Below are 19,136 nucleotides of genomic sequence, written 5' to 3' on the forward strand. Positions count from 1 at the left end.
GGGTCAAATTGTTTTTAAGTAGTATAATATATCATTAATTATCATATTATATATGTACTTTCGAATCAAATCTCTGCGTCTTTTAATAGAATGACTGTATATGTAAATAATTAAAATGCTTTATTAGTAGTTGGATTCATATGTCAACTCAGAAATACTTTAAGAAAAGTTTACTTTCACATTGTAAGTTTACCACATTTCTCGGTTCATTTGCAAGTATTTTATACAGTTTCTTCCATTCACTACTTTTATTTTAAGTAATAGGAGTTTACCTTGTTACCGATAAGTATTGTTTCTATGTTATCATTAATATTATTTTTGGCTTTTGACCAGGATTGCTGAAATGGCACGGAAACACGCACATGCGCAAACGCTCAGAAGTTTTCAAAGTGATGGATGAAGTGCGGAAGTTTCCTAGAATTATTGACGCTCTCGATGGCTGAGCTTATAGACTTGGTTAAGGCTGTAGGTCCACAGCTGAACACCCCAACCTTGCTCATCTGCAAGAACATTTGAAAAAAAAAATGTTACAAAACCAAATTATAGATTAACATCAAATCAATAAATGTATAATTTTTCAAATTTAAATAAAGACAGGTTACAAAAATTAAAATAAAACAAATGTTTACTAACCACACAGAGACGATACTCTTTATTTTAAAGTATAAATGTTAAGATTGTAAATAATGATTACTTTCAGTTGATAAGAAACATAAACTGTACTCAGAATCTAAATTAACAACAAGTTATATTACTGATGTTGTTTGTCTCCAAAATATGTGTCAATGTCTAATGATTGCTTGTTTTTGAATTTCGCGCAAAACTACACGAGGGCTATCTGCGCTAGCCGTCCCTAATTTAGCAGTGTAAGACTAGAGGGAAGGCAGCTAGTCATCACTACCCACCGCCAACTCTTACCAACGAATAGTGGGATTGACCGTCACATTATAATGCCCTCACGGCTAAAAGGGCGAGCATGTTTGGTGTGACGGGGATTCGAACCAGCGACCCTCAGATTGCGAGTCGAGTGCCATAAACCAATTAAATTATATAATGTACAGAAAACTTACGTAAGAATGTTGTTCTCTAACAAACTTGAGAAAGGCGTTCATATCAGGTCTCCCGAAGTGATTGACAGCTTTTAAACCAGTGAACATACTTGAGTTGGAGATTCTCTGGAAGTGGTTCTCACAGATATACTGGAAAAAAAGAACTAGTTTCAAATTCGGGAAAGTGTAGTCTTTAGTAATAATAATAATTAAACAGAGCATACCTTAAAAACTATAGTTAACTGTGATACTTAAAATCAATAACACACAATGCATATCACACACTCAGTAGTTTATATTCGATCGGCTATTACTTCGAAATAATATATGTTATAAACGTGATGCAGATAAAGAAAAACTCACAGCTGGGTTGTTTATGATAAAAGAAAATAAAGGCACACTTCCTCGCTTACTTTTAGTGGAAGGTAATAAATTTCATAGGTCTGGATGAGATGTGTGTGTATTGACAATGGGTGGGATTTGATTATACACACACATCTCATCCAGACCTATGAAATTTATTACCTTCCACTAAAAGTAAGTGAGGAAGTGTGCCTTTATTTGGATTTATTTTAAAGATTTATTTGAGCAAGTAACTTATCTTGAGTATGATTTTGTACCATTTTATTTGTGTACTTACCTCAAGTAGACCTGTGACAATGGGTGGGATTTGATTTAGGTCTACTTGAGGTAAGTACACAAATAAAATGGTACAAAATCATACTCAAGATAAGTTATTTGCTCAAATAAATCTTTTTTTTTTAATGGTGTACAAATAAAATCTTACAGTCTCGTTACTTTGTATAATAAGGTTCGTACATAAGCAAAAACCGCTAGCACTGGGTGTGCATAAATTATTAATTACAGGTTGTACGGAAACAAAGAAAAAATGGATTATCTAACAGATAAATAAATTCAGTTTTTCTTCCTTACAGGAAGACAAATATTTTATATGCTACATCCTTGGTTACACAAATCAAACTCATTAAGAGAAAGTTAAAATTCTGAAGGTAATCACATATATTTATATCAAAAGAAAACGTTGCGCTTAATATCGAAAACAACGACAAAAATAGTAGAAGTGACACGTGATAATAACAAAAGATGTTGCGAGATACTGAACCCAAAAGCAACAGGTGTGTGAAATAGAGAACATGAAAGCAATATGAATGTGTTTATTGAAAAATTATATAGAACATACTTAACAGCAACGCAACATCGATGCGAAATAGGGTATGTAGATACTATTTATAAGATATGACTTGGATTACAGTTCAACAATGATAATACATATAATCTCGTTAAACAATGAGAATTGAGTACCTTACGAAAGTGGTATTCCTTAAATCAAACTTGTGGAAAGAACTGAGAAATCGAAAGATGGACATCTTGAGCATCGGAGATACCGCATTATTTACCAACCTCGTAGCTCTCAAGTCAAACTTGTGATAAAACTGAGTAATAAAGATGTGGATCTCCAGAAAAGTGGAGATAATTGTGCTACTTACCAACATGGAAATTCTCAAGTCTAACTTGTGGAAAAACTGAGTAATAAAGATGTGGATCTCCAGAACATGGAGGTAATTGTGTACTACTACTTACCAACATGAGAATTCTCAAGTCTAACTTGTGATAAAAACTGAGTAATAAAGATGTGGATCTCCAGAACATTGGAGATAATTGTGCTACTTACCAACATCGAAATTCTCAAGTCTAACTTGTGATAAAAACTGAGTAATAAAGATGTGGATCTCCAGAACATGGAGGTAATTGTGTACTACTACTTACCAACATGGTAGTCCTCAAGTCGAACTTGTGGAAAAACTGAGTAATAAAGATGTGGATCTCCAGAACATTGGAGGTAATTGTGTACTACTACTTACCAACATGGTAGTCCTCAAGTCGAACTTGTGGAAAAACTGGGTAATAAAGATATGGATTTCCAAAACATTGGTGACATCCTTACGTTCTACGTCCCTCAAAACATCAATGAACCATTCAAAGTGCCGATGAGAAGGACATATCCACAGGAAGTAAACCTATAGGTGAAAGTACTAGCAAGTCAGGGAAGGATATATATGCAAGATGTTTCGTACATTACAGTAAAAAATACATGTATTTATCTGTACACATGTTCACATAAGCGACACTTAAAATATGACAGAAAAGATTAAACACTTGAGTTAGGTTTTATATGATTCAAGGAAAGCTGGAAAGAGTGAAAAGAGTAACTTTATTCGTTATACAAGTTTTTTAAGTATTCCAAACTAATGATGTTAACCTAAATACTACGTTTTATATTGAATAATACCGGCATATAACAGCTGTAGGAACCTATTGTCGGGCTAAACAATTTGGACTTTTTATACATATCTGTATTTCGGTTAATATGAACATTAGTGTCACTTACTGTCTTTCCCCAGCCCCCAGTGGCCCAGCGGTATGTCTGTGGAGTTACAGCGCTAAAAAAACGGGTTTCAATACTCGTGGTGGGCAGAGCACAGATAGCCCATTGTGTAGCTTTGTGCTTAACTGCAAACAAAGAAATAGACAAAACCGTCTTCTCCCCCCTGTCACAAAATCGCGATCCGCATTATGGGGCCGTGGACGCGTTATAAAAGTGATGGTGAAATGTCCCTATTCGGTCTGACAAGACAAGTCCAAGAGTTGGCAGTGAATGGTCTTGACTAGCTGCCTTCTCTCTAGTATATCACTTCAAAATTAGGGCCGATAGCCTACTAACTACCTTCACAGCAAGAGCGACTTGATTTTTATTACAGTTTTCAGCCAGTCAATGAAGGGAGACTGAAGCTGATGATTGCTTGTCAGGAAAATTCCACAAATATTTCAATTATAATGAGGTACGGTGTCATTTGATAGGTCCGATGAGTGTCGTTTCACTTTAATGGTATTTTGTTGTTTTGCATACCTCACGTCATTTTCAGCCGCTCATAGAATGGCTCTGAGTTTATTTGTTGTTTATTACTTTTAGCTCATAGCTCCATCTCTTGACCGATTTGAGATCTAATTACAGCCGCGGCTATAGAAGATTCCCTCTTGTATTTTCACACACGACCACTCAGTTATAACATTTATTCATCACAATGAGATTCAATACTCCTCCTTAAATAGTAGTTAGGTTCACTTGTACCTTAGTAAGTTACATTTTCTTGGCTTCTACTGAGCCAGAAAAGGGTGTTAGTATTTACACCTAGTAACATAGCCTATTAGAAGAAAAATAACAAAGCACATTCTACCTTAAATTCAAAGGGAGCAGACACGTTTGTCCTTTGCTCTCATAAACATTATAATATACGCTACATTATAAATCTCCATTATCTTTTATCAATACTCAATTTGTAGTTATAGAAGACAATTTGAAAAGAAATTTAAAATTAAGGATATAACTGCATTATCCTGCCTCACCCTATTCAATTTAATCTACCTGTAAATCGTTAAACCTGTATTATTGTTGATCCCTGTACTTTGGTCACCATGATATGAACATAAAAATCTGAGAAAAATCAAATGATAACTGACGAACATTTCTGTTCGTTTTTTATTTATCACTTATTTGCCATTATCGCTTGTTTTTAAATTAAAACTATTTCTTTAAAACCTTTTTCTTCAAAATTAATAAAATCATTTTGAATTACAGCTAATAGTCATAAATAATTACCTTTTTACAGGCCACACCAGAATATCTGTTGGTGGATGTTCCAAAAACAAGATCATTCAGAATGGAAGCATAGGGCGTAACACCAATGCCGCCACCGACCATCACAGCAATCTCAAATTTGTACCAATCCTGGTTACCTCCACCAAACGGTCCTTCTAAGCGAATCTATGAAGCATAATAATAATGACACAGAGCTGAACAATATTAAACTGCTTTTTTTATATTACCATTCGTACAAATTATATCTTAATATTTTACCTGTTTCTGTTAATTGCATAATAGTAATAGGTATTTGAAATGTAAACAAGAAAAATAGGGTCACAAAGTACTTTCTTTTCATTGAAGCAGTCATCATTTCGGAATCATTAAACAGATTGTTGAAACGCAGTGCCAGAAAAATATTGTACAATATCATCAAAACACTGAAAACAAGATATACAAAATACATCGCTATTAAAAAAAACAACTTAGATCTGAAACTGTTGAATTAATTTAATAATATACAATATTGTAGTACTTTAAAACCTATGTATTAAAACCTATGTTTGCAATAAACACACACACACACGCATATATACATATATATATATATATATTGTTTGGTAATTAGAAATTTATCTTAACTCTTTCATAACTAGTTCGTAAATATGCATTATTTAAAATATGTTCAGTATTTCCTTTAAATTTACGTGTATTTTCTTACGTTTCTTTGGTGCTCTTGTGAATAGAGCATGAACAGCTTTAGCTTCCCTTAATACAATCACTAGATTAGTCACACACACAACAGGCGCCAGTCTACATGTCTGTACCTTTCCGCCAGTGGCCAAGCTAATGCACCTGATTACAGAGGGATGCCTTGGACGATACACTTAACGCCGATACTGACTCATAACGTATGCAGTTACAATTTCTGGATGGCCAACTTAAGCTTTGAACCAGACAGGTTTCCTGTATCTTAGGCCCACAAAATATTTTCTTTATTCTTGGTACTGTAATCCAATTCCATTAACTGCTTTCGTGAAGAAGCCAGCAAGCTAGTGCAACAGAACACTATGCACACAGTACGTTTGTTATAAAAGAAAACATTGTGATGCACTCTTTTATTTTATGAAACGATAAATATTGTGTTTCTGTTTGAAACATCTGTGCCCAGTCTCCTTATTTCACTGGTCTGTTTAACGTATTTTTTTCGCAATCTTATCCTATCATTCCTTCTTTACTGTGGCACTTTTTAACTTTCTTGTCAATGAACAATTTTAGCTGCGAATATCACATTTGTGAAAGCTTCTATAGTAAAAATTTGGTTAATCCATTTATGGTTTCGAAATTACTACGAAAGAAATGAGTATTGATTAACCCCAAGCCAATGGTTGTGTGTGTGTAAAAGCTGATGTAACTGTACCCTAAAGGTTTAAGTGAAATAACAGTATCAGCATATTTTGTTACTGATACAATGCTTCTACACACAACTAAATGAAAATAGCATTGCTATCAAAAAACCAGTAGAACATACTAATGGTGCCGAAGTACCACGCAATATACACAATATTACGATTATCTGAAAATTATCTTCGTAAAGTAATTTGGAACAGAGAAAAAAACAATAAAACAGAAAGTTTTAAGAATTTTTTCAAGTAGTATAACAGCTAAATATTTGCTATACAATTAGTATAGCAGCTAAATATTTGCTATACAATTACTATAACAGTTAAATATTTGCAATGCAAGTAGTGTAATAGCTAAATATTTGCAATACAAGTAGTATAACAGCTAAATCTTTGGAATACAAGTAGTATAACAGCTAAATATTTGCTATACAATTAGTATAGCAGCTAAATATTTGCTATACAATTACTATAACAGCTAAATATTTGCTATACAATTACTATAACAGCTAATTATTTGCAATGCAAGTAGTATAACAGCTAAATATTTGCAATACAGTTAGTGTAGCAGCTAAATCCTTGCGATACAATTAGTATAACAGTTAAATATTTGCAATACAAGTAATAGCAAGTATTTAGCTGCTATACTAACAGTATAGCTGTTATACTACTTGTATTGCAAAGATTTAGCTGTTATATACAAGTAGTATAACAGTTAAATCTTTATTTGCCTGTTTGTGCTTCTGTGTATGTCACTTTTTCAATTTTGCATCATAGTTTGGAGCTCCATATTCAGTTCCAAAAGTATACTATTTATGCAAAGAAGGTAGTTTTTTAATTCCCTAAATGTTAACTAGCTGTCCAACCGGGTTTGAAAGATACAAATTTGTTTGGTAATACACAGAAAAAAAATGGAAAAAATATTGAACCTTGTTCTTTCACTGTAAATACCTTTGGCAGCTCTTCATCCCTAATGTTACTCGGATCAAAAAAATTCCTCAGTTTCCATGTCCACGGGCCTTGTGCTTTCACGTGCACTGATAAGTAGTTCTCGTGCGGTGCTGACGTCAGTGTCAAAGAGTGATATTCCATTGGTCGAAATCCTGTACATGTTAATCTAACCCACTGACCTGACAGATACTTGAAATTTGGTGGTCTGGAAAACTTGACCTTAGTAACATCTGAGAATAAGGAAAATTATAATTTAAATTAACAGATCTCATGTTAAAATATCTAAATTAAATCCCATAATAGTCAACAAAATAACGTCTTACCAGACAGCATAAATTATTTACAGACATAAATAAAAGTAATTTTTGTTTGAAAATTCATGCATAATGGAAATATTGCACGTTGATTTCTCTAAGAAAAACGTTATAATTAAGAATAAACACCAACAAAAAGTTATGTTTCTTAAGAAAATAGTGATATATCGGATCGTAAAAAGCTAATTGTCTCTTTGTTAATAGCATTTCATATCATGAAAAGACTAACTTACCGGATGGCAGCAGTTCAGTTTCTAAAATATCCAGTTCCATGAACTTCGTCTGCAAACTGATAACTTTGTCCAGTACAAATATTATTGCCGGAACAATGAAAAAATACCAAAACCGAGGTGCCTAAAAATTAAAGGATTATTTTTAGCTATAAAATATGGTTACGTTTTCGTAGCCTATGTCATGAATAATTATTAATGGTTTAAATTCAAGCATATGAATCATATAATACAAATTGTTCGATGACAATTTCACCACTACGTTGCATACGTAACCTTCCTGTATCGGTTTAGTCATTCATCTTATACATAATTTCTTTTACAGCAATAAGACAAATTTTTTTATAAGAATATAGTGATGAAAATGTTGATTTGGGTGATATTTTAATTCAAGAAAAAGATATTCATTCGCTGCTTTTATAAAATAAAAAAAGTTAATTGTAACTAAGATGTCGTAGTTGTAATTATTTTCACTAATCTTTTTTTTTTTCAGACAATAATCATCCAGCTTTAGGTTGATAAGTGATGCTGTTCAGTCAAGGATGTTGATCTTATGGTGTTTAATAGCACTAGCATACTTCTCTCCTTTCAGGGTTCAAAGGCCCCATTATGATTCACAGAGGCCCCAATGTACCGATCAAGTTACTCCAATTACTTCTATAGCTATTCTAAGGAGGTTCAGTGCCTGAAAGAAACCCCGTTTGGACAACCGCCCGTGGTACCTGAGCACGTGTCAAATTTAGTCCTGCTAGCTTTTGGGTGAGGATGTAAACACAGTCTCAGACATGGCGGACCCAGGATTCCGAGGAGAGCCATGAACACAAAATTCGATGGCAGATTGGGGTTCAGCAACCCTAAAAAACTAATCCTAGACTTATATTTTGAACTGGATGACCTCCCGGACGTGTTTTAGCTCTCTTTTGTACATTCTATGTAGGGGAGCTACACCATATAGATTAGTGCAAATCGCGGACCACCCCTAGTCCGCTGATAAGTTTGGTCCAACTAGCTCCAAAACTGTGGGAGGAGTTGACGGACAACCAAAGACACAAATTTATACATTAATATATATACTGCCATGTTAAGAACGACACCAAAGGGCATACAGACATATCTGTCACTTAAGAAATATCTGGCTACAGTGATATTCTGTATCAATAAACAAAATAACTTTAAAATACCGTGGCGTATCTATTTGTCTGGAATTTGATTTGTTCAGAAATAATCTCGGATCCGAGTATTTTTAAGTGTACCCTACTTTGGGATGGAGTGACACCGTTCTTAGAAAAAAGAAAAAAAAATCCAAAGCTTAATTTCTAAGTTCATAGATGCAAATCGTATTACAATTTACACTTAAAATGATACCTAACTCTAAGTCCTTGCTCTAATATTTGGTAAAGTTCATCTTAGTGTGAAGTGATTTATATCATGCACGAATTTAACGAAACGGAATACTTTTATAGAAAGCCATAAGATCGAGAAAAGCCGTGCACACAATAGAAGTTTTCGCCAGGTTTATTTCTTACAGAAATATAATAATTCATTACGCTACATATTATAGTTACTCTTTTATTCCAAGACCACAGCGAGTGGAGGAACTGCTGAGATTATAGTTTTGTTTTTCTTAGCCAATACAGGTGTTAGATCTTGGAATACGTATATATGTATTTTAGCTCCTCCGTCTGTTTGATAGAAACACTTTTTACACGAGGACGAGTAGTAGCGAGTGAAAAAAAATGATGCTTGTTTAATTACATTTCACACGATATAATGACGAACTGTGTAACAAATCGTATGGAAATCTGTCTTTGAACTCACCCCTGTTAGCTTGGCCAGTCCGTGCATAACACACAGGATATACACGAGAATATATAATGTGTGCGTGCACCAGAAATACTTGTAAGCCTTTTGTCTGATGAGCGGATGGGCGAAGATAAAGATGATACAAATTATGGCAAATAGTAGGATACCTGTAATGCCTATATGAAAAGAATTAAAAACACAATGGTTAACAATGCTAAACTGTATATATATATATATATATATGTATAATTATTGTAATTTCAATGGCCGTTTTATATTATATCTAAGTAAGAAAAGCTCGTCCTGGTGATTCTGACAATAAAGATTCAGTTGCGAGGTTAATACTATCAACTTACTCGGCAGATTCAACTTAAACAATGTCCAGTTTCATAATTATAAGTCTGTTTGTTATATATTTATCATAGGTGAACGACTTAGTTACCTATCATTAATTCACCTGACTACCACTTGGTCACTTAATCTAGTATCTATAATATATAAATTGGACAGATCAAATAGTTAATCTATAATCTAATATCTTATCTAACACCCATTTATGTCAATTGTTGAAAAGATCAAAGATTAATATCTAAAAGATAAAAGACAACATAAACGACAGTTTACTTTACATTCCTATTTCTTTAATCATTCTAAACATACGTTGCAGCAAAAATAATGCTTACCTGTTATTGTTTGAAAAAGCCAGTAAGTTATGGTAGGTCTGAAGTCGGAACTGTAAAGATAAAGCAATTCATGAAGACGAACCCACAACCCGAAGTTTTATCGAGTTTTATCCATTTGTTAAGTATATTTTCTGATGAGAAACTTCAAAATAAATTGAAATCTAAACCAGGGGCATAGCGGAGAAGAGGAGGTTTAAAAGGTCCAGTATATTCTGATAGTTTTCTAATAAATATTTTACTTTTATGTAGATCACTTTCATTTGTTGTGTAGAAAAAAAGGTCCACATTGTTTTGGAAAAAGACTCACCCTCCCTTCCTCCCCCCCCCCCCCACACACACATGCTCATATACTCTGTAGTGGTGGTTACGATCCTAGCCTATACTAAAAGAGATAAAATAGCCAAACATCTAACAAACATTAAAACATCGGAATTGTAAAAATAAAGAAAATACATTTTTAAAAATATTATACGAGATCTAAGGCAGAGTCTTTTACAAAGTTTGTCTTTTTTAAGATGTAAAAAAACCTTCTAAGTCTGTTTTTACTAACTTTGAAAATGCACTGTGAAATATCTTCTTTTTCTTATTACATCCAGGCTCTTATGTTTGTATTTATTAAATATCTTATTGCAATAAACATAATTTTATATACAACAAAAGCCAAACTTTCCATATGATGTTCATATGAAGATGTGCCACAAAATTCGAAAAAAAAAAAAAACGTTCGAAAGTTAGTGGGTGCTACTCATATTTTTTAAATTTAATAAATTACATTTATTTGCATTCTTACTCAATATAGAATGCAGCTTCAAACTTACTTGAAATGGACTTCCTTTGATAAACAATGAAGATGTTCTATAGGTTGTGTTGACACGTGGTAGAAGTTAATTAAGTGGCCGATAGAGTGGATCACTGCAAGATGAAATTATAAATATAAAACATAATTTTTTCTCACCCTTTGCTACGTAAGAAAAAAATCAAACGCTATGTATATGGTATTTGAAATGTCCTTTATGAACCCACAGTGAAACATAAGTATCGATTTATTAACTAGAAGGCACCAGGCAATGTTGGGCTTAAAAAAGTAATGCTTGAAATGAAGGCATGGGCCACCTTCTTCCGCCATTTTGAATCATAGCACAGGATCCGTCCAACGTAAAGGTACTCCTGTTATGAGTCACTTTCGTTTGGCGTCGGCTTCATGTATTTTGTTATACCGACCTCTTCACTCGCAGTATTAAAACAGTAAAATTGAAATGGTTTTTAAATTCTAACTCTTTTTACAATTTCTTAACCATTTAAACTCAACTTCTAGAGGTCCAACCTGATTCCTCCAACCAAATTACATTGAAATTGGTTTAGTCAGTTCATTACAACTTGTGGCAACAGACAAACGGGCAACTCTGCTCTATGTACAGGATTGAGTACGTTATAATAAAACAATCTTGAATGTGCAAATCAGCAAATCACGTAATGACTACCGGTGATATAAAGTTGCGGTGAAACAGCATATATCATACCTACATTTTAACATTGCTTTGTAAGTAGCATGATGCTAGCAAACATTGATCACTTTTGGGAAGGGTACGTAACAACTCTTTCTGAAGTAAAATATCCATACAAATAGCTCATAAGCAATTGCTCAGACAGGGACTTAGAATTTCTACGACAGGAATATCCATTGTACTTAATGGCATTGGAAAACAAAGGCATATGGATCAATTTGTAACAAGCTGTGGTAAGCAAAGTGTGGCGTCTTGTAGCAGATGAGAAACCACGAACATAAAGGACACTGTGAAAAGCTATGCACGCAATAGTTAGCAACATAATCAAGAAGTAGCTCAGTGGAGAATCTTGGCCAACAGAGTATGGGCTCATCTAGATAAGGCTTTCAGTCATACCTACCGTTCAACCGTCACGTACCTCCAGCAGCTGGAAAATGAAATGGTTATTCATGGTATTCTATACGAAAACATAACTAGTCATTCGCCGGATTGTTGAAATGGGCGCTGGGAAACCGTCGTACTCGTAAGTTACATGAATTATGGAATGTCATCAAGGAGATTTAGTGTGCTTTGGAAATGGCAGCCTTATGACGGAATCTTTTGCAATGGAAACTACGTTGCAGGGCTATTGTTAAGATTCACGGTCGTCAGAAAGAGCATGATCGGGAATTGGCAACATGTATTGTAAATATATGGTGAGGCTCCAAAATCATTTTCATATAACTTATTGAACCACTTTATAGTGACTTAAATATCTCTGTCACGTAACAATAATATTAGACTAAAGTAAGGTTTTCTAACAGCCTGAGCCCACTGTATGTTCACCTTGTTTGTCAGTGATGACCAGTTATTGCATGATTAATTAAGAAACATGCTAAACATTTAACAGTTCTAGTTTTCTATTTAAATATGTTAAAAACACTGGAAAATTAAATGTTTGTACAATGATTTTGCACACTTTCAGTTAAATTCGTTAAATGAGTTTAATGTTTTGGTTAACTGGCAATAAAGACTACAAAGGGGTTTCACTGTTACCCGTATAAAATAAAATTTATAAATGACTTTTATAAATAAATTATCTTGGATAAAAAAACAACAACTCTCATTTGACAATTTTTCACAAAGAATAATTCAACAAACAAGATTTTTTTGTCTTAGAGTAACAAGAAAGGAAACTTGATTGGTACAAGATCACTCAAACGATTATTAACCTCTATATATTACAACAAAATAAGAGCCCAGCAAAAAAACCAACTTAGAGTTGATATTTATAAAGACATTTCTGTTGATACAAATATCATCATTAACTTAGTTCATATTATTCTGTAAAATTTACTATTATAGTTGTGATATATTTACTTGTGAAGAAGAAGGCGGTCAAAGCGACAATCTTGTGAAACTGGACATGGGAGTCAAGGGGGATGTATTGGTGGATGGGCAGCTCTCGCAATTTGGTCAGCAGGTTCCTGGACATGGTCAGTAGCAACAAGGAGTAAGAGAAAGACAAGGATGCTGCCGCCCCACGGGTAAAGGCGATGCCAAGCCCCATCACGTGACGTAAATCCATATGTTCAGCCATGTACGTGTAATCTGAAACCAAAATGCAGATTTGTACAAAGTATAATTTTCATGTTTTTTCTTCTATTTTAATTGTCGTGAAGCAGGATTTACTGTCTTAATGAAGCTTACTCGTTTCAAATCTAAAACTTGCAGTTATTTAAGCTCAGCATTAAAATTACGTATGGGGTCTGTCGACTTTTTAAACTAATTTTTATAAAATATTTTTGCATAAAATGGCCTTGGGATCAATGACTTTGTTGAACACATAAAATATTTAAACGAAAACATCATTAATACTGTAATTAAACTCACTAATTACTGCTATGGTTATCAAGGTATGTTACACAAGATATAGGTGATTTCATTCATGTTTACTGGTCAGTTCTTTACATGACAGAAAAAACGCGAAATTACTCAGTATGATAAAGTATATGGATTCCACCGGTAGTGAATGGTATATAAGTAAGTCAGTAACTTGAGGATTAGCATAGATCAATATAGAGTTTCTTTATAATTTATTCATTATCATATATCCTTCTTATTCACGAAAAAATACACCAAACATGACTTACATATAAATCTTTCGACGAACAAAACGATGTTAATAACTCCAAATATAAATAAATAAAAAATGTGCTGTCGATATTCTTCCAAAATTGTAACCAGATTGTTCCACTTCTGCTGCAACCAACTTGGGGACTCTTCGTGTGGTTGGTTGATTTGGAAACTGGTCATTCTAAATATTCACAAAGTAACACAACAAATTACAAAGCTCATATCTTACATAAATATATATATTATTTTGACAAAAATACGATATAAAGTGGTATGTAAGTATTTGATCCCGTAAGTACCAATTGAATAACAAGAATATTCTCTTCGAGTCTAACAGACTATACCTCTAGATGGCAGCACCAAACAATATGCATGTAAAACAGTTTGATCGCGTATAGACCATTCTGTGGACAAAAAGTTTGAAATAATTACGGGCCATCATTCTCTTGACAAGAACAAAACAACTTAAGATAAAATTCGCCATACCACAATCATCTACTATTTACTGTACAGGCAGAAAATATTAAAAAATTATTTCTGACATTTCATACAGAAATACAGATAAACCATCTTTACACATATCAACATAAATGAGCATTTTTACGCTTTCCTTGTAGTTATTCCATAAAACATAATAACATTCTTAAACCTGACATTTACCCTCTATAACTACTGTTTCAAAATAAAGCCTACTTGTGCTAAAAAATTAGTATTATTATTCAAGTCATAGTCTAGGTTTCGTTTTAAGTGCTGTTCCAAAAATGTTTCACGATCACTACTCACCTTGCAACGTTGGTTGATGTGTCCAAAAAGTTTTGCTTGGCTCCTACGTAAACAAACAACGCTTGGCTTCAAAATCAAATATGAAATCATATAAAGACAACAGCAACTGTAACACAACTAATTATATTAACATTTTACATTTCAACGTAATTCTAAATCGATTCTTTTTCATCCCACTATCACAAATCCGATGTAATCGGTGCAACTAACTGTAATACCTACCTACATGCATTCGGTGTTTCCATACGTGTCATATATAGTGGAATAAACTCTTCATCTTTTAACTCTGGAATATTAATGGATGAATGGATGCGGGCAATCCAAACGAGATAACAATAATGGAATCAATTTTTAACTATTCCTAGGTAATCCAAACTGGATAACAATGCTGGGGTTCATATTTAACTCCTCCTTCATAACCCAAATTGGGATAACAATGCTGGGGTTCATATTTAACTCCTCCTTCATAACTCAAATTGGGATAACAATGCTGGGGTTCATATTTAACTCCTCCTTCATAACCCAAATTGGGATAACAATGCTGGAATTCATTTTGTAACTTTTGTAAGATATCATTTTCCTACACTATAAGTTTTTCAAACATTTTGTGAGATATATTTTTTGAAATTACAAAACTATTTCTTTAAATTTCTTTGGAATATCTTTTGTTTACTCTAGAGAAGATTTTCTTAATTTTCCCTAGAATTATTATTATTTCTTGCTCTAGGGAATTTTTATTCGTTAAGTTCCTTGTAATTTTTTTTTATATTTGTGAATACACTCCTACATTTTCCTTCAGGCTAAGCTAGTATTTGAATACTAATTAATACACACAAGAGCGAAAAATTAACGCTTACAACTATTTGAGTATTATTACAAAAGAAGTGTTAACTTGTTGCAAACGTACATATAATTTTTAACAAAAATCTGAAAAATAGTTGCGTTCATACAGAAAAAAAAAGCATCACGATACGTTTGTCTGATAAACAAAAAGTTAACCACCAATATATATATATATATTTACAATTGCGTTTACTGCGTCACCTGGTGACTATGTTGGTTCAAGCCGTGCACTTTTTTTACTCCGACCGGAGAGGATGGAATAAAGAAATTTTCACTTATTTCAACCTCTTTGATGCTGGTAATGTTTGAGTTTTACAACTTTACGAGACAAATACACAAACTGAAACATTTCAAGCCTTAAGGCAAAGTATATCAAAATTATTTTCTTTATAAACTTTAATTAGATAAAACACCTTTGCAGTCTAAACCAATGGCTATAAAATCTCCTTTATATTCTTTCATCATGACCTTGAAGTCGTCGTACGTAAGTTCCTCCTTGTTTTCCAAGCCAGCGGATGCGAACATCCCAGTAATGAGGTCCATAACCTGGTTTTCAGTTAAGGAATTGGTCTTAGCAATGTCCACAAGGGAACGAAGCATCTTCATTAGCTCGCGCTTATCGATGACTCCATTCCCGTCATTGTCACACATGTCAAAGATTATTCGTAGTTTGTCTTCAGTTCTACCTGGAAGACATAATTGTTATGATTACAATATACCCGCCTTTAAACACTACTGACTGACGAGGGTGTAAGGTTTTTACATTACAGACTACCAGTTGAAGGCATGATTTGCATTACATAACAACAAAACAACGTGAATATTCCAAGCTTCAATATATTAAGAATATGCTTATTAAAGAGTCGTTCACTGAAACTCTGGTCACGAATATCCTATAATAGCAGACTAAGAAACTATTTACTAAAGTATCATTTACTAAAACTCTGGTCAAGAATATCCTATAATAGCAAACTTAAAATTTTTTATTGAAGTATCGTTTACTAAAACTCTGGTCAAGAATATCCTATAATAGCAGACTAAGAAACTATTTATTGAAGTATCGTTACTGAAACTCTGGTCAAGAATATCCTATAATAGCAGACTAAAAACTATTTTTTGAAGTATCGTTTAATAAAACGCTGGTCAAGAATATCCTATAATAGCAGACTAAGAAACTATTTATTGAAATATCGTTTACTGAAAGTCTGGTCAAGAATATCCTATAATAGCAGATTAATAAACTATTTATTGAAGTATCGTTTAATAAAACGCTGGTCAAGAATATCCTATAATAGCAGACAAAAAACTATTCATTGAAGTATCGTTTACTAAAACTCTGGTCAATAATATCCTATAATTGCAGACTAAAACTATTTATTGAAGTATTGTTTATTGAAACTCTGGTCAAGAATATCCTATAATAGCAGAATAAAACTATTTATTGAAGTATCGTTTACTGAAACTCTGGTCAAGAATATACTATAATAGCAGACTAAGAAACTATTTATTGAAGTATCGTTTAATAAAACGCTGGTCAAGAATATCCTATAATAGCAGACTAAGAAACTATTTATTGAAGTATCGTTTACTAAAACTATGGTCAAGAACTTATTGTAATAATCAGTGAAGTATAATATGACCGCTTTGGATGTGCGTCCGTGTGTGTAAGTGTGAAAGCCTGAGAATTATATATATATATACTCTAAACTCCTACCTCTGGAGAATAAAACAACAGTATCCAGAAACTCTTGAAAACTGATCCTTCCATCTTTATCCTTGTCCACACAGTTAAACATCTGTTTAACAAACAATGTGTCTGGTTTCATTCCAAGAGCTTCTGCAAACTCTTTCTTCGAAAGTGACGTCCGCATAACCATGATAACATCGCTGCTGGACTCCTCTAGCTTCCTTTTCTCACCGGGCTTCATGCCAAACGTCTGTAAAACATATTAAAACTGAATAATTCTTACTTTCGCTTTGTATTTTATTTAAAGCTTACTTACACACAGATACACGCGCGCGCGCACACACACACACACACACATATATATATATATATATATATATATATATATATATTTGTATATATAACTAGTTCTAATACTTTCAGTTACATTAATTGTCAATAGTCGATTAAATTACCACTATAAGACAATAATGAATGTAATATAAAACAAACATTAAAATAGACTAAATTAAACAATTATTTTCCATTACCAGTCACAGTTGTCAACATTAGGTCATAACGGATAATGTCTGTGGTCATAGTACCTAAATGCGTTGGGGATATTCCATCTATCAGACAAAACCCAGACGCTGATGTTAAAATACTGAAAATCAGTTAAGGGTTAGGGGTTGAGTGTTTGCGTCCACAACGTCTCAACTCTTACTGCCTTTCGATGTCTGCAGCCTGTCGTGGGAAGGCAGTAACCCTTAACACTCAGACATAACCTTAAAGAAGGATTAATATCTCCCTAAAAATTATACAAGGTAAAACTCCCAACCTCCACCCTTTACAAAATGATGTTAAACATAACTAAAATTTTAGTTCTATTGTAAAAGCCTGTGTGTGTCACGTCACATCACGCTCGATTTCTCAAAATAGGAAGAGTCATAAAAGCCAGAATCCATTTGTTCGGCTAGAACAGTTCATTAACTGTTTGCTCATTACGATTTTTGTGACAGGGGTGAATGGGAACTGTGAGGGGTGTGTGTGACGTGAAATCTTAGTGAGGGTTGGTATAGCCTAGAGCCAAGTGCATAAAATTTATCATGAAAGTAAAAATATCTATTCAATTTTAAACTTTAAATCGTTTCTGAATTAAGCTATTTTCTGTTATATCATCAACGTTTTTAATACAAAGCAAACATCTTTAATCAGCGGAAACTCTAAATTAAGAAATCAACAAATATTTTCCCAGTTTTGTTGTCTATACATTTCATTTTATGCTTTCAGTACATAGATTAACAATAATATTAGGTTATACTTTTGTTGCTCAGCAACGTAACATAAAAGCCATTGTTGGAACATAGTGTTATATATATGGAGTATAAAGGTAGTTTTTTTTCTAAACTTTTTATCATTTTATCAATACACAACGAATTCATTTCATGAATGATCTAAATTTTGATTGGCTCACAAATGAATTTACTGACGTTTGACTGCCTCGACTGCACTTTTCTGCCTCTTTGTTGGTCAAGCTTGATTTCGCAAAATTTATTTATTTCATTTAGCTATAAAATGTGAGGTTAGGGTATACTATGGGGTGATGGTGGTAGCACTTGCTCCGTCATTTTTGACTAGCTATACGCTAACTATACTCATTCACGTAGAAATATTTATTTGGCAAACATTGTTTCCCCCTAACGGCCCGGTTCCTTTTTATTTCGAAACTATGCCTTGTTTCTTTAACATGTGTACCTTAAATAAGAAAGAAAAATAGTAACCCCCAAATATTTGCATATAGGATGTATTAGGTCATCGAGAAATTAATGTCGCGTTTTCATTAGCCACCACCCGAAAAACGTACATCACGTATCATAGTTAAACGAACCGCCTAAACGTCACGTTAGTGTAGCCTATGTAATGTTTAAAGTTTAGTATACTATAATCCCTTATAGTCATAGTACACGACGAAACACACATTGAACAAAAGAAGGGAAAGAACGCCTCTGTAGCCACAAAGAATATCAAAGAAGTTTATGGAAATGTTTTGAACGTTCGCAAGTGTCAACGATGGTTCAGCAAATTTCGTTTAGGTGTCTTTAGCCTTAAAAACTGTGATGGCAGGGGCTG

At 33.4% G+C, this 19,136-nt stretch overlaps 1 protein-coding gene across 1 annotated transcript in view; it reads right to left on the minus strand.

Annotated features, from left to right (window-relative positions):
* Positions 1 to 374: 374 nt before the first annotated feature.
* LOC106457545 (dual oxidase-like) overlaps positions 375 to 19,136 on the minus strand; it is a 93,109-nt gene continuing 74,347 nt past the window's right edge. The window contains exons 16-29 of the mRNA XM_013916977.1: positions 17,055 to 17,277; positions 15,754 to 16,026; positions 14,498 to 14,540; positions 13,732 to 13,895; positions 12,959 to 13,189; positions 10,913 to 11,006; positions 10,095 to 10,144; positions 9,427 to 9,587; positions 7,612 to 7,732; positions 7,065 to 7,294; positions 4,729 to 4,893; positions 2,933 to 3,088; positions 1,071 to 1,199; positions 375 to 500 (exon numbers count right to left, since the gene is read on the minus strand). Of these exons, the coding sequence (XP_013772431.1) occupies positions 375 to 500; positions 1,071 to 1,199; positions 2,933 to 3,088; positions 4,729 to 4,893; positions 7,065 to 7,294; positions 7,612 to 7,732; positions 9,427 to 9,587; positions 10,095 to 10,144; positions 10,913 to 11,006; positions 12,959 to 13,189; positions 13,732 to 13,895; positions 14,498 to 14,540; positions 15,754 to 16,026; positions 17,055 to 17,277 (2,166 nt within the window). The remainder of the gene's footprint in view (positions 501 to 1,070; positions 1,200 to 2,932; positions 3,089 to 4,728; positions 4,894 to 7,064; positions 7,295 to 7,611; positions 7,733 to 9,426; positions 9,588 to 10,094; positions 10,145 to 10,912; positions 11,007 to 12,958; positions 13,190 to 13,731; positions 13,896 to 14,497; positions 14,541 to 15,753; positions 16,027 to 17,054; positions 17,278 to 19,136) is intronic.

Source organism: Limulus polyphemus, unplaced genomic scaffold (genome assembly GCF_000517525.1).
Source record: "Limulus polyphemus unplaced genomic scaffold, Limulus_polyphemus-2.1.2 Scaffold344, whole genome shotgun sequence".
In the NCBI taxonomy this organism is placed as follows: domain Eukaryota; kingdom Metazoa; phylum Arthropoda; class Merostomata; order Xiphosura; family Limulidae; genus Limulus; species Limulus polyphemus.